Below are 25674 nucleotides of genomic sequence, written 5' to 3'. Positions count from 1 at the left end.
AAGAGAGCTGGTGGGTGGGGTTTTTATTATTGCCCCCAAAAAAATCTCTATACAGTAGGCGCCAGGCGTCACCCGCACCTGCCCTTTTGCTTCTTCAATCTGAGCATTTGTGGTTGACAAATTTGGACCATCTCCGGTCTTCCAATTCAGACAAAAACAGAGGACTCCTCGACGATTTCCTTCCTTAAAAGTCCTCCACAAACTCCGCCCTGAGCAGTCATCCACTGCTAGCGATGAGGCAAGCTCGAGGATCGCCCTTCTCTGCTCTCTTCCTCCTCCTCCTCTTCAGCCATCTCGCCGCAGCTCAAGAAGTCGGTAGGCTCTCTCTCTCTCTCTCCCTCTTTTTTGGTTGCGCTGCAGCATGAGCTAATTAAGGCTGCGCAGAGGACGAGAGCGAGTTCAGCTACCTGGCAGGCAGCCCGAATGGGCCGGAACACTGGGGAGAGATCCGCCATGAATGGGCTCTGTGCAACAACGGAGAGATGCAGTCGCCCATCGACCTCCTGCACGAGAGGGTCCGCGTCTCCCCTGCCCTGGGCAGACTCCGGCGGAGCTACAGGGCGTCCAACGCCACGCTGAGGAACCGCGGCCACGACATAATGGTAACCAATTCATCTCCTCCTCCTCCTCCATGACTTTCCCTTCCCTGCAACATCGATCTCTCACCTTCGACTCGACTCTGCTGCTGCAGCTGCAATGGGAGGGCGGAGCCGGAACCATCCGCATCAATGACACCCATTTCGAGCTTCGACAGTCCCATTGGCACTCCCCATCCGAGCACACCATCAACGGAAAGAGGTCCTCCTCCTCCTCCTCCTCCTTTCTTTTTATGCTGTTTCTTTGCTAATTTCTGGCGTGCAGGTTCGCGATGGAGCTGCATATGGTGCATGTGTCAGCGGACCAGCGTGTAGCTGTGATCGGCATCCTGTACACAGTCGGGAGGCCAGACACATTCCTCGCAGAGGTTCGAGAATCGATGATAAACCTAGCTAGATCTCTAGACTGATCATGATCTTTCTGTCTTACTGTCAGCTGATGGAGGAGATTCAGCAAGTGGCGGATGGAAGAGAAGAGAGGAGAGCAGTAGGGTTTGTGGATCCACGGCACATCAAAGTAGGAAGCAGGAAGTACTACAGGTACCTGGGCTCGCTGACGACTCCGCCTTGTGATCAGGGAGTCGCTTGGACCATCAGCGAGAAGGTAATTGATTAATTACTTAATTAACGCATGCTTCGATCGAGTTTTCTGCAGGCTGCTGATCGATCGTGAATTTTGTATGAGATGAATGCAGATCAGAACTGTGTCGAGGGAGCAAATCGGCTTGCTGAGAGAGGCTGTGCACGATGTAAGTTCAGTTCGATCTTGTTTAATTCGATTTGAAATATTATTAAAGAGAGAATTAAAAAATGGTTAGAATATTAGATTCATTGCAGAAGGGTTTTGTGTTGTTTGACAGGATGCAGAGGCGAACGCAAGGCCGGTTCAGGCGATTAATGGCCGGGAGGTCCAGTTTTACAGTCCTTGGCATCGTAAAGACGTCGAAGTGGTTCATCCGTAGCGAAGAAGAAGAAGAAGAAGAAGAGGCTTTTGGTCGATCGTCGTTATGATTTGATTTGTTGTTATGCGTGTATGGCACGGTTATTGATATTTTGCTGCTCAGATAATAAATATCATTGTCTTGTTTACCCTCTATCTGTATCGGTGAGAGCAATTTCATTAAAGTTTTCATTAAACTTTTGAGATATAATTAAATTGATTACGACTATTTATAAAAAGATAAGAGTTTGAATTTTAATAAAGTCGAACAATTTTTTCTTCATCATGATCAATTGTGTTTTTCAATTTATCTTCCACAGATGACCTTAAAATAGACAACGCATATGCTTTGCATAAGTATCTTACATTGGAGGAGGAGGAGATCTGTCTTTGTCATGTTGAGAAAAAGATTTACGTTGAGTTGGTTATAATATAAGAGTTTGTGTTTTTAAAAATATATGTGTTAATATGAGAATATTTTAAAATAAAAATAAAATTTTCTTTTTATGTTGAGATCTCCTTTTCTCTTCCTTACATTTCAAATTGAAATATAAAAAATTTTAATGATTGAGCATGAAAAAGTACTGTTTACCATTTTCTCCCCTTCTTCTCTTTAATTCACTTGGTAAAAAATATTAAAATTCTCTCTCTTATTTATCCTCCCCTCTTCTTCTCTTAATTTGACCAAAAAATTAATAATTCACTGCCACGTGATCGACCGGTTGGTCGACCACTGGTCGATCATAATCCTCCTACAAAAAGTTCGACCATTTATGGCTCCCTCACTCCTCCACGTAAATTAACTTTCACTCATAAAAAAAATAAAAAGTAAAATAATACTCAATTTCCGAATGATGCATAGTTTAAATCAATGATGATATTGAATTATCTATCAGCGTTCATTTATGTTTTTTGAATTTATGTGATGATCGGACGATTTGTAAGATGGGATTATTCATGTACAAATTAGTCGGAAATAAATATCAAAATTAATAAAAATAATAATAATATATCATAATATTATATTGTACAAGTAATCATACTTTGTTATTGTAGTATCCATAAAATTAAACTATGTAAAAAAAATCAAATTTTATCATTAAAATTGAAATAATTGATATTCTTTTTTTTTTTTAAATAAACTTTCAAATAAATCAAATTGAATTTCAAAATTAATTTATTTCGTTTACTTATATCAATTTATTCTAAATTTTACTCACCCATACTTGAGACTCTTAGAGGAGGGCAAGTTGCATTCGGAGTTTAGTCATGACTTCAAATTGAGCTAGAAGTAGTTAGGAAGGTACTTAAGTTGCCAAACTTAATTTTTGAAGACTGATAAAGGTGGTTGGACCATCGAGCACTCTAGAAGCCGAGAGAGGTGCTAGCTCGGGTTGTCAAGCTCCCTTAAAATGTCGAATACTTTGAGTTATGCGACTAGCTCAAGGGGGGTCCAGATCGAACCGGTAGGAGAGTTGACATGACTCATGCTTGGTCTATTGACGTGGAGCCCAACCACGTGGGTTGGACTTGCTATGCTCGAAGTAGATATATCTAGGTATCAATGACCATCATCATCAATTACTCATCAAAAAGATATAAATTTTAAACAATTTCTACAACCAATAATTAACATCCTAAAATTTGACAAAGATGGGAGGATTTTGAATTCTTCAACTAGGAAAAGTCATAATATATTTTTCTCATATGTTTAGTTAGAGATGGCCATGAATCAGATTTGGATTATATCTTTCTTTCCCATTTCTATTTATTGTTAAAACTAATGGAATCAAAATATATCCACAATGGTATGATATTGTCCACTTTGGGACTAAACCCTAAATCCTCATAGCTTTGTTCTTGGACTCTCCCCAAAAAGTCTCATACCAATGGAGATACTTTCTATCCTTTAATCTCATGATCTTTTCCATGTATTTTAGATGTGGGACTATATTTGCACTCTTGCAATCCAACAATCCTCCCTTAAACAAAAGACCACAGGCCCAACGTCATTTTTTGATGTTTGAATCCTCGATCCACTAAGACTTTTTGCCCCTCGATCCATCTGACCTACTAGAACTTCCCACCTAGCCGCAGTTAGGATTTTTTATCCCTCGGTCCACCCGACCTACTAGGACTTCCCACCTAGCCACAGTTAGGACTTTTTATCCCTCGGTCCATCCGACCTACTAGGACTTCCCACCTAGTCGCAACTAGGACTTGTTGCCCCTCGGTTCACCTGACTTATTAGGACTTCTCACCTGGTGTTACCGATGGAATCAAAATATTTCCACAATGATATGATATTGTCCACTTTGAGCCTAAACCCTCATGACTTTGTTTTTGGGCTCTCCCCAAAAGATCTCCTACCAATGGAGATACTTTCCATCCTTTAACCCCATGATCTTTTCCATGTACTTTAGATGTGGGACTATGTTTACACCCTTGCACCCCCAACATTTATTATGATCATTTTCATCCTCATTCAGTATTAATTTTGATCTCCATTCTTATATTTATCAAAGGATTCTACAAACCCGCTTCCATACTTAAATCCGAAAATTTTCATATCTGTTTTTTAATTGTGTCTAAAAAATTCCTCAATATCTTTTTCTATTTGGGTCGGGTATTGAATCCTCCATTCAATTTAGAGGAAATTGTCATCCCAATGTTTGGCTCTTTGTTCGTCTACTCCTTTTCAATCGAAATTGATGTGGAGATTCCCTTAATATTCAAGTGACAAAACTGCATAGGCCAGGCCAGGCCATTAGTTTCTTACATGAATTCTACTTTTGAAAAGGATCGATCGATCGAGTTTCCAAGTCTTCACAAAATGGAAGGTTACACCTTTTCTCTTCTGTTGACGATTGATGCAAAAAATTGATGAAAAATATAAGCAATTCAACATGATCTGTATCGATGTCGCATCTAGGTTAAGCTGGGTCGGGTTTGGCTCGATTTGCAAGCCAATGCTTATCCGGTCCAACTGACCTATTAGGATTTATCTGTCTTGAGAGTTTATCATGGATTTAATTGGGATGGTCGGAGCCTTCACATAGACCATAATTGATACTAATTGTTAAGACCGATGTAATCAATATATCTCCACAATTATATGATATTGTCGATTTTGATTTAAACCATTTTTGGACTTTACTTAAAAAATATCTCATATTAATAAAGATATCTTTTATCTTGTAAACTTATGATCTTCTTCATGTATTTTCAATGTAAAACTTTGATTGTAATTCCAATAATATTCTCAAGACCAAGTACAAGGCATTGTTCAAACTCCTCGTGATGAATTTGGGGTTGCGCCAACAATCAAGATAAATTAGAACTAAATCATCTCTAGCGTTGTGTGTATACTTAGTTAGATCGAGCACGATCTATGAGAGTATTGGAGCGACTAAAAAAAATCAAACTAACTAAGAGAATGCCTATGATCTCAAACAAAACATTCATCATCATTCATCTCTACAAAAAAACTATAGATCCTATAACTAAAATGATGAATTAGAGACGAGCTAAATCATCAAACATTGTGTTGTTTATCGATCATCTCTTCGTTTCACGGGGTCTTGGCATGCTCGCTACGTTTGCAATGCCATTGGTTCGAAACAATCTTCACTTCCTTTGATGACACTTCTAATGTTTCTATCGCCCGAAAATCAAAAAGATTGTGAGCTCTTAGTTGTGTTGCTCAACGACGACGCTTGATCAATCCGAACTCGATCAAACCCAATCAAAATTTTAAAATAAAATTTAATTTAATTCTTAAAAAAATTTTACAAACTCTAAATCTGGATCAATCCAAACTCGATCAAACCCAATCAAATAATCTAAAACTCCTAACCCTTTTTTAAATGCAAAAACTCTCAATTCTAATCTGATTTTTTTTCAAAGTTGGATCTAATCGGGTCGATGATATTGGGTTGTAAGGGTGCAAACATAGTCCTACATCTAAAAATACATGGAAAAGATCATGGATTTAAAAGGATGGAAGATATCTCCATTGATATGAGACCTTTTGGGTATAGTCCAAAAATAAAACTATGAGGGCTTAGTACCAAAGTGGACAATATTATGTCATTGTAGAGATATTTTGATTTCATCGGTACTACAAGTGGTATCAGAGTGGATTGCTCTTCACCGGACTAACCATCGGAAGAGTCATGATCCAGATTTAACCATGTGGGTTGAACCTTAAAAATAAAAGAAATGGATGCTCCCGTGTCTGAATCAAGAGGACCAGATGTTAGAAATCTCTAATCTAACCTAATCCTAAATAGATTATAAATTAGATGGATCAACCAATAAATTCATCGAACAATTAAAAGATATATATAAAAAATATTAAAAATTTTAAATTTATATTATGAATTAAGGAATCAGTCCACGAATCCATTATATTTTGGAAAAAAATTCTTTTCAATCCACGAGCTAATTCAATTTGTCTAGATCATAATCCATATAGACTAATCCATTTAGATCCGTATTAATAAAATTTTAATTCACTTCTATAAAAAATAAAATCCGTTACTCCAGCAATTTTATATTATCGGTTCGATCATATGTGAAAAAATAAATTAAAAAATTATACTTACACCACGACAGAAAGATATTATTTTAACTTTATTAAAATTCCAATCTTTATCCACTTCGATAACAGAATAAAATTTTAATTCAATCGTCGCATAAAATTGGCGCCCACGCACGTGAATACCCACGTCGCCGTCGCTGCTCCCTGCTCCTCGCCGATCCACGTCAGCCGACTTAACGGCCGTTTGAGTCCCACAACTGACCAACGTTCTATAAAATGGCGGTTCGTCGCTGCCTTCTCCATATCAATTTTTCCCTCACTCTCTCTCTCTCTCTCTCCGGCCGGCGATCGAGGAAGACGCAGAGGGAAGCGGCATTGCAGCAATGGCGATTCCGAGGTCGTCCGCCTTCGCGCTCCTCGCCTTCTTGCTGGTTTTACCAACGGGACACGGGTACGTTACACACATCGCCTCGAATCGAATCCAATCCTCTTCTCCATTCGCAACTCATGGTTTCCAGAGCACGCATTGCCGCATTCGAGATCTAATCGAGGTTAATGGTCGCTCATCTCAGGGTCGGAGCTACGACAGCGGAGGATGCATCTTCCGCCATGGCCCAGCTGAGGTCAGTTATCATATCATCGTCAGATCTGACCAAATCGTCCTCCCATTTTTCTCCCTTTTGTTTTGCTAATGCGAAATTCAATCTCCCCAAAACTCGACCGTCACTTTGTTGCTTCTCTATGCTAAACCAGATCGGAAGAAGGCGTCGCCGTCGGCGCGGTGGATGACCCAGAATCGATAGCATCGCAGGTGGCCATGTAAGCTAATCTTTCGACACAGCAAATTCTCAATGAATTGGTACTTTTTTATGATTAATTGAAGATTGAAGATTGAAGATCTTCTCACGAGAATGTGACTTTCGATTTATTGTTATGGGACAATGATGTACGTCTAAGGGCGAGTCCCCTGATCCAGACTGGAAGGAACTAAGAAGTTAGAGTAATTTTAGCTGTTTAGATTAATTTTTCTCGCCTCTTTCATGTTTGAGGATTTTCACAGGACAATTCCAACACACTCGTGTTGCATGCATGCATAGATAGAGATTCCAAGGTTGGCCGGCCGTCCACATCGGTGGATAACTTGGCCGAGTTGAGCCAGGTGAACCTCAAACGTCCATGTTACTGCGTACCAATCTGTCTGGAGACGGTACGGTTGCAGTAGAGCCAAACCATCTAGTTAGTCCCCACACCTTCAGTGTTCATACCTCCTTTGTTGCTACTCTTGTTGGAATGAACAGAGATGACAAAGGATCGAACAAATTAAACTAGAGACAGAGAACTAGCCCCACAGAATGCCACACCATCTCATCCGCCATGAACCACTAAATCCTTCTGTGGAGGATATAGAAGTTCATTGGCCATAGCTGTGAACGGATTAAGCAGGTTGAAACTGAGTAAATTAGATAACATAAAGCGCCTTGACCCTTGTTGATCCTATTCTGCAAAAGATGAAATCTGCTACCCCAGCGGCCTCACACGATCGGTCCCACAATCATCTATGAAGAGATAAATCGAGAAATTATAGTTGATCAAGATGAAGGAGGATATTATTCCGTATCATCGAAATTTGAACCCTTGTTAGACCTAGAACAATATGTGCAAAGATTGAAATAGAATGGCAATCATTGACATCAAAGTCCTCCATGGGGAATATCCAAGTGCATAGTGAATTTTCTTTTTTTTTATATATATATATATGTATAAAATTAATGAATATATATATAGTAAATTTGTGTGTGATGATGAGCAGGCAAATAGAGAACAGCACAGCACGGCTGTCGAAGGACGACTCGTCGACGTGCGGCACCGGGAACCCCATCGACGACTGCTGGCGGTGTGACCCGAAGTGGCACCGGCGCCGCAAGGGCCTGGCGGAGTGCGGGATCGGGTTCGGCCGCAACGCGGTCGGCGGACGCCACGGGCGCTTCTACCACGTGACGGACCCCAACGCGACGACCCGGTGAACCCCCAACCGGGCACCCTCCGCTACGGAGTCATCCAGGATGAGCCGCTGTGGATCATCTTCCAGGGCGACATGGTCATCACGCTCTCGCAGGAGCTCATCGTGAACAGCTTCAAGACCATCGACGGCCGCGGCGCCGACGTCCACATCGCCGACGGCGCCTGCATCACCATCCAGTTCGTCACCAACGTCATCATCCACGGCCTCCACATCCACGGCTGCAAGCCCACCGGCAACGCCATGGTCCGCAGCTCCCCCTCCCACTACGGCTGGCGCACCATCGCCGACGGCGACGGCATCTCAATCTTCGGCTCCAGCCACATCTGGGTCGACCATAACTCCCTCTCCAACTGCGCCGACGGCCTCATCGACGCCATCGTAGGCTCCACCGCAATCACCATCTCCAACAATTACTTCACCAACCACAACGAGGTAATCTTTGTACGCCTAACTCAATTACCAGCTCTCATTCAACAGCGCATCTACTTGTGCAGGTGATGCTTTTGGGCCACAGCGATTCGTATAAGAAAGACAAGGTAATGCAGGTGACCATCGCATTCAACCACTTCGGCGAAGGCCTGATTCAAAGAATGCCGAGGTGCAGGCATGGCTACTTCCACGTGGTGAACAATGACTACACTCACTGGGAGATGTACGCCATTGGGGGAAGTGCGAACCCCACCATAAACAGCCAAGGCAACAGGTACCTCGCACCTAAAAATCCCTTCGCCAAAGAGGTGACCAAGAGGGTGGGAACCCCGAAAGAAGTGTGGAAGGAGTGGAATTGGAGATCAGAGGGGGACCTCCTACAGAACGGGGCCTACTTCACCCCGTCAGGAGCGGCTTCCCCTTCGAGCTACTCCAAGGCCTCGAGCCTCGGGGCCAAGCCTTCCTCCATGATCGATTCCCTCACTGCAGGCGCAGGCGCCCTCAAGTGCCGTAGAGGATACGCCTGCTAGCACAATCCTCTTCATGGAACTGCTTTCAGGTTATGACTTATGATTTAATTATTTTAGGAGTGAGCAGAAAATCGATTAAATAAAACAACAGACATAATTGAGTATGAGAAACACGATAGCCAAATGTGACGAGTAAACTCAGTCTTAAACAAAAATGTTCTGACAAGATTGACAAGTAACAACTAAACTCATTTTAAACTGCAGCCGCCGCTGCCTTCTTCCTAGGAGCTGCTTCTGTCCCTGAAAGCAAAGCAAGTTGAGGGCCGGCAGCAAAGATAAAGCCATAACCATATCGAACTTAAAGGAAGAAAAGGAAAAAAATCCTAAAAGGTACCCCTATGTTTCTTTCATTGGCAGTGACAGTCCCATTCTTTCTAATTACCTAAAAAGGTACCATAGAAATATAGAGAAAACCTAAATGCCCTTCTCCCTCGCCGACCGACCACCACCGAACCTTTGTGCTCAGGTCTGTTGTTGACACCCATTCGAGCATTCCCCCACCTGACTCCTTTGTTATTCTGCAAGGATCTTGTTCCAATTGACATCAACCCGGTTGAATATACCAGTAAAAACCAATGTTACCTAGCACATCGACTATGAAAGCAAGCACATGTGGCCTATGTGCCGGTGGTGCATAACCTAGCTGCCATTTGCGACAAAAAACACAAGCTTACTGGCTGCTCCTCCGGTTCACTATGGCGCACCGCCTGCAGATGATGTGGGGGTGGGGGAAGCTAACATGTTTGTAGTGTCGTCGGAGTACATCCTTCAACTCCACCCAAGCAAATGAGGAATCCCAGAGTGGGGGTCGGAAATGGACCTAAGGCTGATGCAAGTGGTGCGATCGGCAAGTGCTGGTTCGCGAGCCATAGTTGGCGCTAAGAGATGGCTACATCAATAAAGGAGTAGAGAAGGGCAGTTTCTATGGCATGGGCACCTTTTGGGTAATTAGGAAGTACAAGGAGTTGCCAAGGAAAAATGAAGAATAGTGATAATATGCAATTAGTTTCAAGAAATCTGGAGCAGACTTTAGTTCACAGAGAAACCCATCCACGATTAAACCAAAAGAAAGAATCAGCAACAAATGACTTGCCAATGGTTTCTATAATTCAGCAGTTGAATTATTGTTTTATCTACAGGTGTTTCAACTACCAGCTCTGATTGCATAAACAACATACTAAAACTAAGCAAATCATATAATATCTATTGGTGAAAGGATCATTAGTCTGACCTGAATTTTGATGTTTGACAATACACTAGGTCTGGTATATTTGATCAAAAATTGATCCAAATATGATTTAATATTTGAATGTGAACAAAGTCTAATCAGATTAATTTGACTAGAAGACTACCGAGAAGTCCTAGTCGATTAGTCGGACAAAAAAAATTCTAGTTGAAGGCTAAACAAAGTAAGTCCTAGTTGAAAATTAAGCAGAGGAAGTCCTGATTTGAAAAATTAGGCTAGGAAAATCCTAGTTAGAGACTAGACAAAAAAAAAGTCCTGATCTGGAGGAGTAGATAAGGAAGTCCTAATTGGAGGCTAGGACAAGTACTGATCTGAAGGATTAGATAAGAAAAATTCTAAATGAAAGTTAAGCAAGGGAAAGTCCAAATTGAATGTTTAGCAGGTGAGAAATTTTCCTATGAAAGTGACTAATCCTAATTAAAGGTTAGGCAAGGAAAAGTACAAACTGGATGTTTAGCAAGTGAGAAGTTTTCCTATGAAAGTGACTAGTCCTAATTGGAGGTTAAGCAAGGGATAATCCAAACTGAATATTTGGCAGGTGAAAAATTTACCTATAAAAATGACTAGTTCTAATGGGGAGGTAGGCACAGGTAAGCGAGTAAGTTAGACCTACAAGATAAAGTTTAAATAAGCCTAATAGATCAGACGGACTACAGGTGGACTTAGGGTACTTACATGTTTATATGCTTATATTGCAAGAACCCAGAACTGGAAGCAAAATAAAGGAAACATAAGAGGAACATAGAAAAGCAATCGAACCAAACTCGGAGTCAATTCGGATCAAACCCAAATTGACTAGATCCGAGTACCTGAATGTTATTCCAGGCGCCTAGACGATTCAAGCGCCCCTAGAAGGTTCAGGTGCCCAAATCAAGAAGAATAAACACTCCGAAGAAATTAGATCGGATTAGATCTTATCTAGACGCCCGAATAAAAATCCAGACGTCCGAAAGACTTTATATAAGGAGGTTGAACATGTACCACAAAGACAAATTCTACGTCTCATTCATCATCCTACGGTGCTACTGAACACAAACGGAGTTAGACTCGTGCAATCAGAAAAGTTCTACGAGAAGTGCAAGAGGCTCATGACTTCTGGATCAATTACGACACGTTGTTTGATTATGCTTCTTAAGTATTACTTGTTTGTACTTATATTTATTATTGATTGTACTGTAAAACGGATTTTTTTGCCTCCGAACAAATATTTGAAAAGAAGACTATTAGTGGATGGACATCTACCCGTGCATAAATCTTGGACGTACTAACTCTGGGATTAGAAACTAAGTAAATCTGCATGTTTCTGCTTGTTTATCTAATTCCGCTATTAGTTTTTGAAATAGAACGAACTAACGACAAACGCGCAATTCACCCCCCTCTAGCACACCCCATCGATCCTACAATATCTACAAGCTTTTCTAACAAGTGTCAAGCAAGGAACCATTTGAGAGCTTAAATCCTTTATTGGTTCTAATTGATATCTGAGTGGATTAGGCATACCTTCTCTGAAATTGTTCTTGAACCTTCTTGGTACATGACGAAGATACCTCATTCTTCCTGTACCTGTCGTCTTTCTTCTAATTGCCTTCACACTCCAGTTGTCTGTTTCAAGAAGATCTCTCTCGTTACAGCAAGACAGCGCAACATATCATAGAAGAAATCGCAGAAAGAAACTATTTTCAAGCCCAAAATGTAACACACCGCAGACGATCAGAGCCTCCTTTCGAAAGAGAATAATGTGTTCACAAACAAGCAGGAATCGATTAAGCAAATAGCCATGTCCTCATACAAAGCGAATTCTAATGAAAGTGAACGAAAATAAAGGGAAGGTGATGATTTCTTACACTTGCGAATCCGCGCAGCGGGGTAGCCGCAGGAGCCGCACCGGCTCTTCTGGAGGTGGAAGCTCCTGCGGCCGCACCTCACGCACAGAGTGTGGGTCTTGTTCCTCCTCTTTCCGAAACTTCCCGTTCCCTTGCCCTGCAACAAAGAGAAAGCGTCACAAATCGAGTTAGGGATCGAAGACAGTGATTCAAAGGAGGTCAACAGCCGATTCGCTGGAGAAAGCTACTCACCATGGCCCTTCTCGCAGCTTAGCGGCGGTGGAGAGAGGGAAGCTCACAGAGAAAGAAAAACCCTAATAAGCAGTCTCGAAATTATATACCTTCAGGAACCAGTTCCAGCCCTCGATCGGACGGACAAGATTGATTGTTATTGAAATTCTGAATCCTAACCGTTCGATGCCTTTTTAGAGAGAAGTCTAATGGGAAATTCAAGAGAAAAAAATTAAAGTTATTTTACCGTCTTGTCTATCAAAAATTAACTGCTTCTCTATCAGCGGTCCGGTCCACCGACCGGTTGCATCGGTCCAGTCGTCTCTAGAAGCTTCTTGCCCTCATAGCCCACGCCATTTCCGCGCATGGGCTTCTAGAATGTCCCACGACACGTCAGATATCAGTGCGGCATCTGGAACAGCGTCCCCGTTCAGAACGGACCAGAGTTCGACACGTAGTCCGTTGCTTTGATCTCAGACCGTCTTTTGCTTAGGTGGCAGCCTCTTCGACAGCCCTGCACATATTCTCCTGCAACCTTTTCCCCACGGATGGTGCGGAGCTGCCCTTTAAAAGGACCGGCCCCGAGCCAGCCCTCAACGTGATCGTCGCCAGACGCGCTGTTGTTGGTTGAAGGCCCCTTTCCCACAGGTATCTTTCCTTTTCCGCTGCTTCTTTCTTTCTTTTTTTCCTTTTGATTTATTTGTCTCGGTGATTCTTTGGACGATCCGATCCTTAAATGCCGATTTTGCTCCAGGGTAATCGGAATTTTTGTACGTATACGCATTTGATTGATTGATTTATTTTAATTCCTTTTTTCTGGTTTGAATTTTATACTTTTGCATGAGTTTTTGATGACTACCTTCCTTCAATTGCAAGTTTGTTTCCATTTGATTCTGTCCATATTTTTAGGGTTTAACTACAACCTCCGGAAAATGTGAATCATTTAGGCTAGAAATCTAACAGTCGCCATGTTTTTTTAATTGCCTTTTGTTTTGTGTCCGTTTCCTTTGCTTAATCTGTTCGTAATGATAGGGTTTGTTCGTGGTCTCCGAAGAACCTAGAGTAGCCAGGTTTAGGGCATAATTCGAATTTCGAACAGTTTTGACTGTTTTTGGTTAATTTCGTGTAGTAGACGACATTCGAGAAGGATTGGGCTTTTTTTCATGCTTTATTTATAAACCTAGGATTTGGTCATGATTTTATCTCTTTATCTCTGTTTAGATCCATAATGATAGTATTTTATTATCGTGTCCTCAGGTTTTCTTGTGTTGATAATTCAAGCAAATTCATCAATCGCCTAGTTAAATGGCAGAGGTACAAATTTAATTGGGGCTAATTTGGTTCAATAGGACGCGTTCAGTTATATTCAATATTTTGTCCTTGTACTGTAGGACGGATTCAAGGTGAAATTGCACATCTACGATCTAAGCCAAGGACTTGCAAGGCAACTTTCAACGACATTTCTGGGAAAGGCCATCGAAGCTGTTTGGTAAGCATGTTGATCCTTTATCGTAGTTTGCTTGTCTTTGAAATTCAATTTGGGATTTAATGGCCAAAGGCTTTCATGTTTATATACTATTCCTTCTGTCCTATTAAAGGAAATTAGAAAGTCTCTCCTGAAGTTTTGCCTCTCATGATTGCATTCCTTTGTTTTTATTCATTTTGTCCTGATCTCTCTTTTGAAAAACATTGGATGAACTTTTATTTGGTACTAATTTTTAGCACACTAGATGGATAACGAGTCATATGGCAAAATCACTTACTGTTCAATTGTCACTTCATATCTTCGATTTCTTCTTGTTATTATGTATGCAGATATCTAAATATAATCACTCTTGCCAGCATAGAGTTTAGCTATATGTTGATTTGTCTAATTGATTCCTAACAATTAAAAAAAACATCTGTATACTGATAAGAATTTCATAATACGTGGGAGTTAGCGAATGCCTCTAGGCTATGGAGCCCTGTAAAGCCTCCAGCCAATTGTATTAAAAAAGATGCAAGATTTGATTTGAACAACTGCCTCTATCTTTTCCGTGGCTATTTCCCTTGCCTATAAGAAATTGGGCCTTGGACTATCCAGTAAAAAATGATGGAGGTCTGGAGGAAGGGGAATGGGAGAAGAGAGGAGAGGGATGTGCAGCAGTGAAAAGGATTTATCAATGACCGAGGGTGAACACATATTACCGAAATAAATGAAAGAGACAGATGTTTATCACTATTTCCTTGATTTTTTTCCTTGAAGTTTGGATTTTTTATGTCAAAAATCAAACAAACCATGATTTATAGTAAAGGATCTCGACCACATCATAATCAATCTGTATCAGTTCAATTCTTGATGAGTTTATAATTTGACAGGATTTTGTTATATACATACAGAAAATATTGGAGTTTGGATTTTTGGATGTCAGAATCAAACTAAACATGATTTATTTGTAAAAGACCTTGACCATCTCAGTGAATCTGTAAGCTATGTTCTGCTCAATTCTTGATGGCTTTTGAATTTGACAAGATTTTGAGATATACAGCAAAATTCTTCAGTTATGGAAACATTGGTGGGACAACAAATTAACATCTTTGTAGTGTTTTTTCAACCCATCTATGAAGTTGAGTTAGTCAATAAAAATACTGAAACAATTCAACAAGTGAATTCACCAACCATTCAGTGAACTTATCAGTGCTATACTTCTAGAATCATGTCCCTTTGGCAATCTTTTACAGTTATGGATAAAAGTGATCAAACTGTTTGGCCGGTTTACTACCAAAGGAAGGAAATAGCTAGGGGGAAAAATGGAGATTTTTTTTTATGGAAGGAAAGACGATGAAAAATAAAATAAAATTTATTTCAAAGATGAAAAAAAAAATTTGAATTTCATTTCGTAAGAAAAAGTGTGTTTTCTCCCAAAGTGGATGTACTTATAGAAAATAGTTGTTTTCTTTCCTTCAGGATTTTGATTTTTCTGTCAAAGGAAGCAGAGGACTAAAATCAGGCTGCAAAATATCAATTTGTCATTTTTTTAATTATGAAATTGTCATCACAGTTTGAACTAGTTATTAGTAAGAACTTGTCAAAATTCAATAAAACAAAACACTGAAGAATTTGCATGCATCGTCTCTGTAGAAATTTCTTTTTGCACTAGAAAAGGAGTTGCTAATAAACTAGTTAGCTTTGGATACTCAACCATGCTAAAAGTGGTCTATATATTACAAGTAAGCTTTTTCTTTTTTTTTTTCTTTATTTGCAAAAATTTGTCAAAATGCAACAAAAAATTAATTTGCATGCATTTGCAACTTTTTGCCTTTGGATAAGGAGTTGCTAATAAACTACTCAGATTTAGGGTATTCAGCCTTGCTAAAAGTGGTCTATTATCTATATATCCCTTTTTTTTTAACAAGAACTTGTCAAAGTTGAATTAAAAATAATTGAAGAATTTGTATGTATTTTGTTTTGATAAATTTCTCTTTGAACTGTTAAAAGGAATTGCTAATTATCTAAGATTTGGGATGAAATTTGTTAGATTGAGCTTTTCTCATATTCCTTTTTGTTTTTGTGTGCTTAACAGGCATACTGGTCTTGTAGTATATGGAAAGGAGTACTACTTCTCAGGAGGCATTCAACAAGATCCCGCCGGAAAGACTCCCTACGGAACTCCGATGAGGGTTGTAGATTTAGGCGTGACACATGTTCCTGAGGACGTATTTGAATTGTACTTGCAGGAGATCAGTCCCCGTTTTACCGCTGAGACCTATAGCCTTCTCAACCACAACTGCAACAATTTCAGCAACGAGGTAGCACAGTTTCTTGTCGGCGCCACCATTCCAGATTACATTCTTCAATTACCCAACGAAGTGATGAGCAGCCCAATGGGCGCAATGCTGTGTAAGATCATAAACTCATGTTCTTACCCATTTTATTACAAGAAAGCTCATACAATGCATCAATGGTGCTTATTTGCAGTGCCAATGCTCCAAGGGTTAGAGACTACTCTCAAGTCCGGTTCTGTGCCTCAAGCTCCACAGTTCAATCCTTGCATCGAGTCATGCTACTTCAACCCAGACCAAAGCTGTTGTAGCCGAACAAACAGCAGCTAAGTCGGTTGATTCGGCGACACCAACTAAGCCACCCAGCAAAACTAGTGCAGGATCACCTGCTGAAAAATCATCGAACAACAAAGCGCCAGAAGCAACCAGTGATCCTCGCCGCTCGCGGCAAAGTACAGGATGAGATCGTCAAAGAATTTGCTGCAATCATGGCAACTGGCACAATTCGTGCGAGTGAGGCAGCCGCCCTTGCGACCAGAAGGGTTATGGAAAGACATGGGCGATTAAACACGTCTGTTCAGCAAGGATGAAGTTTAATAACAGGAACTCATACCTTTTGGGGGGAGCTGGATTCTTCATTGATTTGATTTGAAACTATTTCCTATTTGTCCTAAACTATGGATGTCGTGCTCTAATCAATTCTATATACTTGTCTAATTGCAATTACTATAATCAATTCTATATTTGTGAAACTTTTGCTGTAATTTGGTAAGTCTCATAGCCTCCTCAGTAAATTGCATTGCTAACGATATGGAACAATCATGCAGAATTGTTATGTTACCCTGGGGCAGTGACCTGGTAAGGAGCTTCTTGAGATGAGTAATGGCGATAGGACCTGCTAACATCAGAATTGGTTTATGCACCCTGCTACCATGAACTGCATCGTTCGAACTTCCAAATCGATATGAACATGATTTGATGCAAAAATGATCGAATTTGATGCTATACATTTGATGAATTTGAGACACCACGGATTCTTTACAGCCACTGATTACATTGCCTTTCCCTACTACAGGGTATTATTCTCAGCTACTAAAGAACTCCCAACTCATGATGCTCTTTGCAGGGGTTTCAAGAACTAAATTACCCTATCTAAGAAATCTGCCTTGCCATTGATCAGCAGTCGCAGTGAAACACAGAATTGCTGAAACAGCCGATCTTGGGTGCAATTTTTCGTACGCCAGTATCATGGACCGACCTCATGTTGAGGGCCGCTATGAGTACCCTGTCCATCATATTTATTTGAGGAGCTTCAAGGATTGCCTTTGGAGGCGACAATGCCCATTGCATTGCCCAAATAGCAAGCGGTCGCATGTAGATCAGCGATCGATAGTGACCATCTGTTGTCCATCCTTCAGGAGTTTGAAACCAGTACCTGCATGATCACCCGAACCATAAATTCGGCTATACCGAGCTTTACAAAATTGAGGGTGCAATTCTCACAAGGTGAATGCTGCAAGGACTTACCCGAATCCTTCCTCGGACCAACCTGTAATGAAAATTCCTTCAGCAGTTGCAAAAGCTTGATGCTCCATTCCATGAAGAAGCATGGTGGCCGCCAAACTATACGTCACACCGGTCCAAATTTCGCGCGATTGCATACAGGAGTTATCCACCTTTCCGTTCGGATTCATTCCATTAACTGCCCCCATGCGTCCCCCCTTCACCTTCATCACATTGTACTCGAAGATCTTCTGCAGAGTGTGCCGGATCTTAACTTCATCAAAAAGTGAGGGCAGCCCTGAAGAAGCAGCATACCACTGACCAGCCAGTTGATCAGCTTGTATCGAACGGCTGTTGCTGCTGCTTCCGCTGTCATAGTTGAAATAGGAACCGTTCCACAACTTCGCTTCGAACACAGGTTTGGCTTTCAAGAATTTGATCTTGCATTTTTCAGCAAAAGCATGGTCTCCGAGGCGTTGGGCCATTGCTGCTCCAGCTTCAAGAGCAGCAAGCCAAAGACAACCGCAATACGCACTGATACCGTGTACCGTCCACGCATCGTATGTCTGATCTGGGAACCCATCATTCTCGATCAGGCCATCACCATCTCGATCAAATTGTTCCATGTAATCTATGGCTGCACAAACTGCAGGCCACACATCCCTTCCAAAAGACATGTCGCCGGTTGCAGCAAAATCCCTATACACTTGGAGCACAAACTTTGAATTAAGATCCTTCCATTTACTGGTGTCATGGATATTGTAGGCATTCATCTCATTCCAAGGATCATGTGTTCCTAAATCATGAGGAACGGCGCCTCTGACTTTGCGAATTCCCCAGGTGCCATCAGCCAGAAACTTGACTTTCCTCCTGTCCTCGTGCAACACGGCCTTCGCAAAATCGCGTTGAATTGTCAGCTCTATTTTGGGGAAGAGATCCAAAAGAGCGAAAGATGCATAAAAGTGCACATCATATGTGCACCACATAATGTACTCTACTCCTTCCAGGTACAAAAATCTTCCAACATTTTCTGGGTTATGCTGCTCTTGCAGGATGTAACCAGACTCTGCAGATCCATGGCCACATACATTGTCGCCGTATGCCATATCAGGTAATACTGAAGTCGGTGATAGAATTCTCTCGTTCGTCATGTTTCTTTCTGCGAAAGTCTGTTCCACAACCAAATTAACCTGTTTACCTTTGGAAACAGATTGTTGATCTTTACTTTTCACAGATTTGTTGTGACTAGAGCCTGAATTTTCTTTCTCCTCGATTGTCGGGGGCTCACCATCTGCATTGTATGTATCAATTATGTTCAGGTTACACGACGCAGTTATAAAACATAATGGAATTCTTATAGGAAGTTGGCATGCTTGTGCAGTTAGGCATAAAACAGATGTGACATGGAAGCAAGAAAGAGCTAAGAAACCGACAATTGTAATCAAAGAATACCTGTCCAAACAGTGCCGCCGGCAACTAGAAAATAGAGTTCATTAAAAAGGGTGAACTTATACCTGCAACAAACAAACAACCAGGTTGAAATGATCTCTAGTGAAGAAAAAGAAAATTATTCCTGAAAAAAAGAGAAGATATAAGGTAGCTACAATTTACAGGTGACTCTCTTAAAGGCATTTTCCAAGACCACAAGGGTTTCAAAACCACTCCAAATGAATTGTAGAATTACATAAATACAATAAAAATATTTAAAAGTATATGCACACCTACTATAGTCTACTATATTGCATCTAAGTAAATTACCTACAAGGGTATGAAAAATTACCATTCAGGAAGCTTTTCATTCTGCAGTATTGGATTTTGCCATTTTTCAATCTCTTCCTCCCACCCCTTATAGTCTGCCAATGATTGAATTGCATTTAAATAACAAAACCCGTGGATATCGAGCAGGCAATTCGTATAATTACATATATAATAGGTTTTAATCTGTACATACTCTTTAATGCATCATGTACCAAGTCAACAGCTGATGATCTCTCAGAGGTACCATAAAATTTCGTATATCTCCTGTAAGAGAAGTAATGGATGAACAACTAAACATGTCGATTGGAATAAAGCTATCGAATCAATAAATAATGGCTGTTTATGAAGTAATTACAAGGTTGCTACTTTTTTCGGAAACTAAAAGCATAGTAGGGAGGGATTTAGTGACAACCTACAGGTCCACACAAGTTTGTATATGACAAAAGGATCTTAATCGATTTAAGGCCCAAATATGGTGTTTAACCATAGTTCAAAAAGGGGAAGATTGTAGAAATTAGGATATTTCCACCTTCACACTGAAGAAGAAAAGAGAAAAAGAACAGCACAAAGGGCACTACCTATGATATGTGCTTCCCTTCTGAAACTTCACTTTAGGCGATGACCAAGCTAAAGCAAACACAATGGTGCACCTGCCCTGTGGTTCGACCCATGTAGAGGCTGAAACGGCTGCACAAAGTGTATCACTTGTAGAAGATGGCATGCTGGGGCCAGTATTCAAATTCTCTATCTCAAATTGTCCATCCTATAACAAAACCAATATGTAACCGATCAATTCTGTAACAAGGAATGCATTAACATCCCTCAGTTAAAATACACAAAGTTCTCCTTGAGAAAATGTGCCAAAAAAGGAAAGGATTGCTTACTTGCACCATCTTGTCCCACATGTCCTTGGCTGTGGGATGATCTTCCCCTGTAAGTCCAAAACTTGGTAAAACCGTCACAGTGACATTTTGGGTTTGGCATGCAGCCATAGCAAATGTCACAGGAGGTGTGTCTTTTGCAGACCTGGATGGTTCCCCATATAGAAAACTTAGCAAATATTTCGACTACACATAAAATTAAAGGGCACTATGATGAATAGCTTCATAAAATTTGAAGTTCTTTGAACCAGTATAATTATCACAAAGAAATATTTGTAGGTGGGGAATTAGATGAAGGAAGGGGAGAGCCAAAAGAAACCTGATAGATAAGAATAAAATAAAAATAAGGTTAGAAACTTGCTTGTGATGTAGAAGTACCCCGGTCACTCCATCGTCTCCTCTGTATACATAACAGAAGAACATATGTCAATGACAACACATGAAACAGATAAACAGATTGAGTAGAAGACTTGCATGAATGGCTCATTAATGTGTCCGCCGCTATGATGAGATGCTCCTCCAATGGAATTCTGCACCATATAAAAATTACATAATTAGATAAATTATGTAATTTCTAGACCAAAAGAAAATAACTAACGTCAAAAAATTCAATTACCGCCCAGGTCATCAGAAGGCTAACTTTTGCTCTTTCCCGTCCAGTGTTAACTAGCTACAGAAGAATGAAAGAACAGAAACTTGACAGATCCAACAACGAAAGAAGAAAGAAAACAATTACCCAAAAGAATGGCAGCCTCAGAATAATATAAGACTATCATATAAATGATATGCAATAAATCTTTCATCATTAATGCAGAAGAATAACTACATACTCATAAACAAAGCGACAACGCAATCTTAGAGAATTAAGCTTCACAAAGCTTCAAATTAGCATGCCTTTTGTCACTACAAAAAATTCTGATACTAAGAAAGGCTCAAACAGGCTCTAATTATGTTTTTCCATTGTAATAAAAAAAAGAACAAATAACATGAGTATTTTCAAAGAAAGCACACAAAGTGGATGCTCTTTATTAAGTACAACTACAATAGAGAACATACTCACTGTGTAAACAAATACAGCTGTGGGAAGACTGCTTTCACGATAATTATGAGGTATAAATGGTGATATTTGGCGACATGAGATTTTTAGATCAGGATCTGGTTCACCTGCAAAAAATGATAAATTTTACTACATCAATCTTCCAAGAACTAAAAAACATTATGGAATATTTTGGGATACCAAGATTAATAATCTCATCTTATCCACATGAATATTGCTTTAAAAGAATTTCAAATACTTTTGGCAATGTATAGTCCCTTTCAGCTACAATGCCTAAAAGATCACTGATTGCAGTGCAGATGAGTAAAAAAGTACCATCATAAACAGTCCATGCCCTAGGGAACAGAGCATGATATGTTGAATGCTGACCAGTCAAGTTCCAGTCCCATGCAGATATGCCAAGATCACCATTTTTCCTATAGAAAGAAAATGATTAACTGAAAAACCTGTAAAAGATGGAAATTGCAATCAACAGCCAAAAAAGGCTGATGATTGATTTCCTTTTGGTAATAGTTGCCAAATTACAAGCTACTTAGGAAATCCATGAATAATATCAAAGTTTTATTGTGTACTATATATTTTCCCTTCATGCTGTAGCAAGATTAAACATGCTAGTAAATATAAGCCAATGATTGGTCTTTCAACAGGGAAAACCTTGCTTACGTGAAGTTAATGTCTAGAATGTTTCAGAATTAAACAAAAAAAAAAAGAGGGGTTTAGAATAATGATATTACACCTAGCTTTTGTTAGGTTGAAGGATGATGATTATCTAGGGTAGAAACAAGAGTGGGAAAGGATTATTTTAATTTATCAATCAATTGGTTTACTTGTTTCAAGTTCTCCGGGTCAAGATCATTTTGTGGGCTAATTTAATTCAGCATGCCTGATGAGTTAAAACAAATAATGACCAACTTAACATCACAGTTGAATGAAATGAAATTGCACAATAAATTACTATATGGCAAAATATGTGTCAAAAATATACCGAATGGAAGATTGCATAGAAAGAGAAGTAACATAGGTTTCTTACTTTAATCCTTCATGATGTCCAGGGGCTAAAACAGATGAGTACTTCTTGTTTCCCCCTTCTCGTGATATAAAAATCTACATATTCAAGTGATGGAAGGTCATGCAATTGTCTAAGGATTGGAAAACCATGTATTAGTTAAAAATTTAATGCAAAATCTATTTGCTAACTAATGGAAAAGCTCTAACAACATAGCTGATAAGCATAATAGAACACAATAAGTTGCTAGAGAATCAACCGCTAGAGGAAAAACTACTAATCAAATAACAAATTGCACTAAGTAAACAATTTTCATGTACAATCAATAAATGAACTTGCAAACTTAGTTAGAAGTAAGTAAAAACAGTTATGCATGAATTTATATAAGAATGTAGTGATAAAAGTTTGATGCAAATAAACTCTAACAATGGCATAAAAGAAAATTATTTCAATTTGAGGAATACAATATTCTTCAAGGTCAAATAGACAACATGTGATTTGGAAGACTGTAACAAAAGGCAGTAAAGATGGTCAAGATATATTTGAAGTGCAAACTCAAAATGCTCATTCCATTCTGGGTACCATTTTGGTGCACCAAACATAGCCTGAGCAATGGTTTATGCAGCATTTGAAGAGCAACTTGGGAAGTTAAGGTGCAGCAAAAATATCTGCACTTTATGATTCTATTGTACCAGAGCAGAACTATTGAGATCAGGAATAAGGAACAAAATAAAGAGCAGGACAAGTGAAAAATTGACAATTAACAGAATCTGAATTAAGCAATATAGTAAATTTTTAAATATAAGAAAAAAAGGGAAAGCAATGACAAACGATTATCTCAACTTAGTTTGGTGATCCCTATATTGTTTAATAAACTTGAGTTTGCTCAGAGAAAACTAAGTAGAGAAAGATATGGCAAAATCAAAACCAAGAGAGAAAAAAAAACCATAACTAGGAGCATAATGCTTTTAGATTAGGGAAGTTAAAGATGAAGAATGAGTGAAACAATACAGAGAAAAGAAAAGAGAATTACAGAGAACTGATTTGCCATAACCGGGGACATTTCACATGAACCAGGAACAATTTGCCAATGTTTGAATTCCCCTCTAAAACCTCTTGAGATGCTGCCACTTCTGCAAACAGAAACAAGAATAAGAAGGGCAGATTGACAAAAAAACATCCGCTAAAAAATTACATACCCCATTCCTCCAAGTGGCACACCTTGAGAAGCTGAAGGTTTACATTGTTCTCTTGTGAAAGGATCAATTGGTGCTTTCTGTATAACAAAGATGAGGAATCAAGATGTGATCCATGAAAAGTGAACAGGGGAGAAAATATGGAATTTAGATTGAAGGGAACCATAATTCCTAGAGTCGGCAAAAACAATCAAGCGTAGAAGTTAATCAGTTACCCTTCCTTGTGAAGCTTCTTCTCTGACATATGACCAAAGGCGAACACCAAGTCGTAGCTGAATTGAATTTGTTATGATATATAATCAAGAACAAGCAAAATCATTCGCAATGTAAACAGTCAACAGTGATAGTTATAAGCCAAATACCATTTTAACTGCCTCCATGAATGTCACGCTGAATTCCTTTAATCTATTAGCATGACTATTCAGCCTTCTCCTCCATGCATGTTCTGGTGGAGCGCCTCCATCAAAGTCCAGCTACGAGTACACCCAGGAATGAATATTAGCAATTTAGCAAAGGCTTCGATCATGAAATTTTAAGTAAATAATTGTTTATTATAGTTCTAAAATAACAACCAGATTAAGGATGAAGTCGTGGAGAATACCAAATTAAAAACACAAGCTAACCATAGAATAAGTAGAAGTAGAAATCACTTGAAAGCCTCCAAGCTTTTTTTTTTTTCTTCATATACGGCCAAGTTTGTGAAAGCAATCGCAAAAGAAAGAGAAAAAGGACTGCCTTATCCAACATCATAATCTATGCACATTTCCACTCATGTTTTAAAAGGAAACCGGATGTTGCAAAATCAAATCTGAAAGCAACAACTTAAGAAGTAACGTTTCATCCTAACATGATCGAGAAATACGAATTCAAAGTGGACTTTGGCAATTCAAAAAAGCGAAGAAGAGGCTCACCAACTGCAAAGTGGTTTTGTTGACATACTCCTCCGCCGGCCATGAACTTTTCCTGAAGTGGAAAAGGCTCCCGTTCACCATCGCAGAGCTATCAAAGCACACAGAACCTTCAAGGCTGCAATGAACAAACTTTCCTCTCCTCTCAAACCACCAAAATCTCAGATAACGAAAGCACAACAACACAGCAGATCCAAGTCGAAAGAATGAATTTTCCAATCAAGATCCCCTCAATCTCCAAATCAACAAATTCTCACACCACCAGAAACATCCAACGCTGTTGATTCAGGAACTATGTAAGAACCCGATCGCCGAACACCGACATTCTTGTGAAGACAAATTGCACATTTGCTAAACCCGATCAACAAGCAACCGCCCAAAGCGAAAAGAGAGATCTTCAACCAGAAAAAGCATCAACTAAATAAAAAAAATGTCCCCTTTCGAAACCCCTCTCAACCACATCGAATCACCAGAACACCACCCCAGTCCACCTCGACGATCAAAGAATCACTCAAACCAGAACGACATGTGCTCCGCTTGCCTCCCGCGGCGGCGTACGGCGATCAGAATTCTCGATCCGCCGACTGGAATTCCGCAGCGAGTCGAGAATCGCGACGCCTTCTCTTACCGCCGCGACATCCCACTACTTTAAAGACGGCAGCGATGCGTGCCCTCCCGTAACGGCACGCAATCCCGTTATTATGGTCACGTCACGGGCGGTGAAGGTGACGGGCGATTTGGATTGGGAGCGGTCGTGTCGTAACGGAGTGACGCGCCTTGGTGGCGGCCACGAACGCGACACCGACACGGGCGGGCCGGCGGTGCTTAAATCGTCCGCACCTAAATCAACGTGACCCGCCGAACACCCCCGTTGCCAGCATGGGACCCAGAACGTCGAAACGTGGGACCGTCTTTTCGTTCGAGTTAAAATGCGGGTAAACTGGTCAAAAACGACTGCTAGTCGAACCTGACGTCACACGTGGAGTTGTTCTGTTTCTAGATTTTCTGCGGTCTACTGCACGGCCTGTACTACGCGTTAACTCGTGCTTATTATTGTTATTATATTTTTTTAATAATTAGGTATTCATTTTTACTATTTGATTAATTTTAGATTGATTCATTAATTTAAAAAATCAATTTCGATTCAATAAAAATTTTTTATCGATATTATAAATCAAAAAATATAGATAAATCTTAACATAACGTTCAACATCATAAATTTTTTAAACTTTTTAAATATAA

General features: G+C 39.9%; 4 protein-coding genes and 1 pseudogene across 4 annotated transcripts; 3 read left to right on the top strand and 2 right to left on the bottom strand.

Moving 5' to 3' along the window:
• Nucleotides 1-45: 45 nt before the first annotated feature.
• Nucleotides 46-1685, top strand: LOC141844282 (alpha carbonic anhydrase 7-like). Its single transcript, XM_074732322.1, has 7 exons — nucleotides 46-315; nucleotides 385-602; nucleotides 692-798; nucleotides 862-964; nucleotides 1033-1200; nucleotides 1292-1345; nucleotides 1457-1685. The coding sequence occupies exons 1-7, from the start codon at nucleotides 234-236 to the stop codon at nucleotides 1556-1558; spliced, it is 834 nt and encodes a 277-aa protein (XP_074588423.1). The 5' UTR covers nucleotides 46-233; the 3' UTR covers nucleotides 1559-1685.
• Nucleotides 1686-6462: 4777 nt separating this feature from the next.
• On the top strand, nucleotides 6463-9100 carry LOC141843891 (putative pectate lyase 1; annotated as a pseudogene).
• Nucleotides 9101-9136: 36 nt separating this feature from the next.
• LOC141843893 (large ribosomal subunit protein eL37x) lies at nucleotides 9137-12442 on the bottom strand. Its single transcript, XM_074731916.1, has 4 exons — nucleotides 12383-12442; nucleotides 12152-12287; nucleotides 11808-11909; nucleotides 9137-9301 (listed from the first exon to the last, which is right to left on the bottom strand). Exons 1-4 carry the CDS (start codon nucleotides 12383-12385, stop codon nucleotides 9255-9257), a joined length of 288 nt encoding a protein of 95 aa, XP_074588017.1. The 5' UTR covers nucleotides 12386-12442; the 3' UTR covers nucleotides 9137-9254.
• Nucleotides 12443-12932: 490 nt separating this feature from the next.
• Nucleotides 12933-16887, top strand: LOC141844191 (uncharacterized). Its single transcript, XM_074732222.1, is given in 7 exon segments — nucleotides 12933-13009; nucleotides 13619-13675; nucleotides 13753-13850; nucleotides 15925-16241; nucleotides 16320-16390; nucleotides 16392-16558; nucleotides 16560-16887. Coding segments are annotated over 6 exon segments (816 nt in total). The 5' UTR covers nucleotides 12933-13009; nucleotides 13619-13666; the 3' UTR covers nucleotides 16714-16887.
• A 186-nt stretch (nucleotides 16888-17073) lies between these two features.
• On the bottom strand, nucleotides 17074-25056 carry LOC141843888 (uncharacterized). Its single transcript, XM_074731912.1, has 18 exons — nucleotides 24436-25056; nucleotides 23887-23997; nucleotides 23740-23796; nucleotides 23528-23604; nucleotides 23362-23461; nucleotides 22353-22426; nucleotides 21638-21738; nucleotides 21326-21429; nucleotides 20882-20935; nucleotides 20740-20795; nucleotides 20627-20665; nucleotides 20269-20410; nucleotides 19963-20147; nucleotides 19578-19648; nucleotides 19407-19479; nucleotides 19079-19140; nucleotides 17651-18917; nucleotides 17074-17558 (listed from the first exon to the last, which is right to left on the bottom strand). Exons 1-18 carry the CDS (start codon nucleotides 24514-24516, stop codon nucleotides 17300-17302), a joined length of 2913 nt encoding a protein of 970 aa, XP_074588013.1. The 5' UTR covers nucleotides 24517-25056; the 3' UTR covers nucleotides 17074-17299.
• Between the last annotated feature and the right edge of the window lie 618 nt (nucleotides 25057-25674).

The sequence above is a fragment of the Curcuma longa genome, chromosome 13, assembly GCF_044706935.1.
Source record: "Curcuma longa cultivar G26 ecotype Majalengka, Jawa Barat chromosome 13, ITB_CL_G26_1.1, whole genome shotgun sequence".
Taxonomy (NCBI): Eukaryota; Viridiplantae; Streptophyta; class Magnoliopsida; order Zingiberales; family Zingiberaceae; genus Curcuma; species Curcuma longa.
The sequence above is the reverse complement of the archived record's forward strand: the minus strand, read 5'-3'. Positions and strand labels throughout refer to the sequence as shown.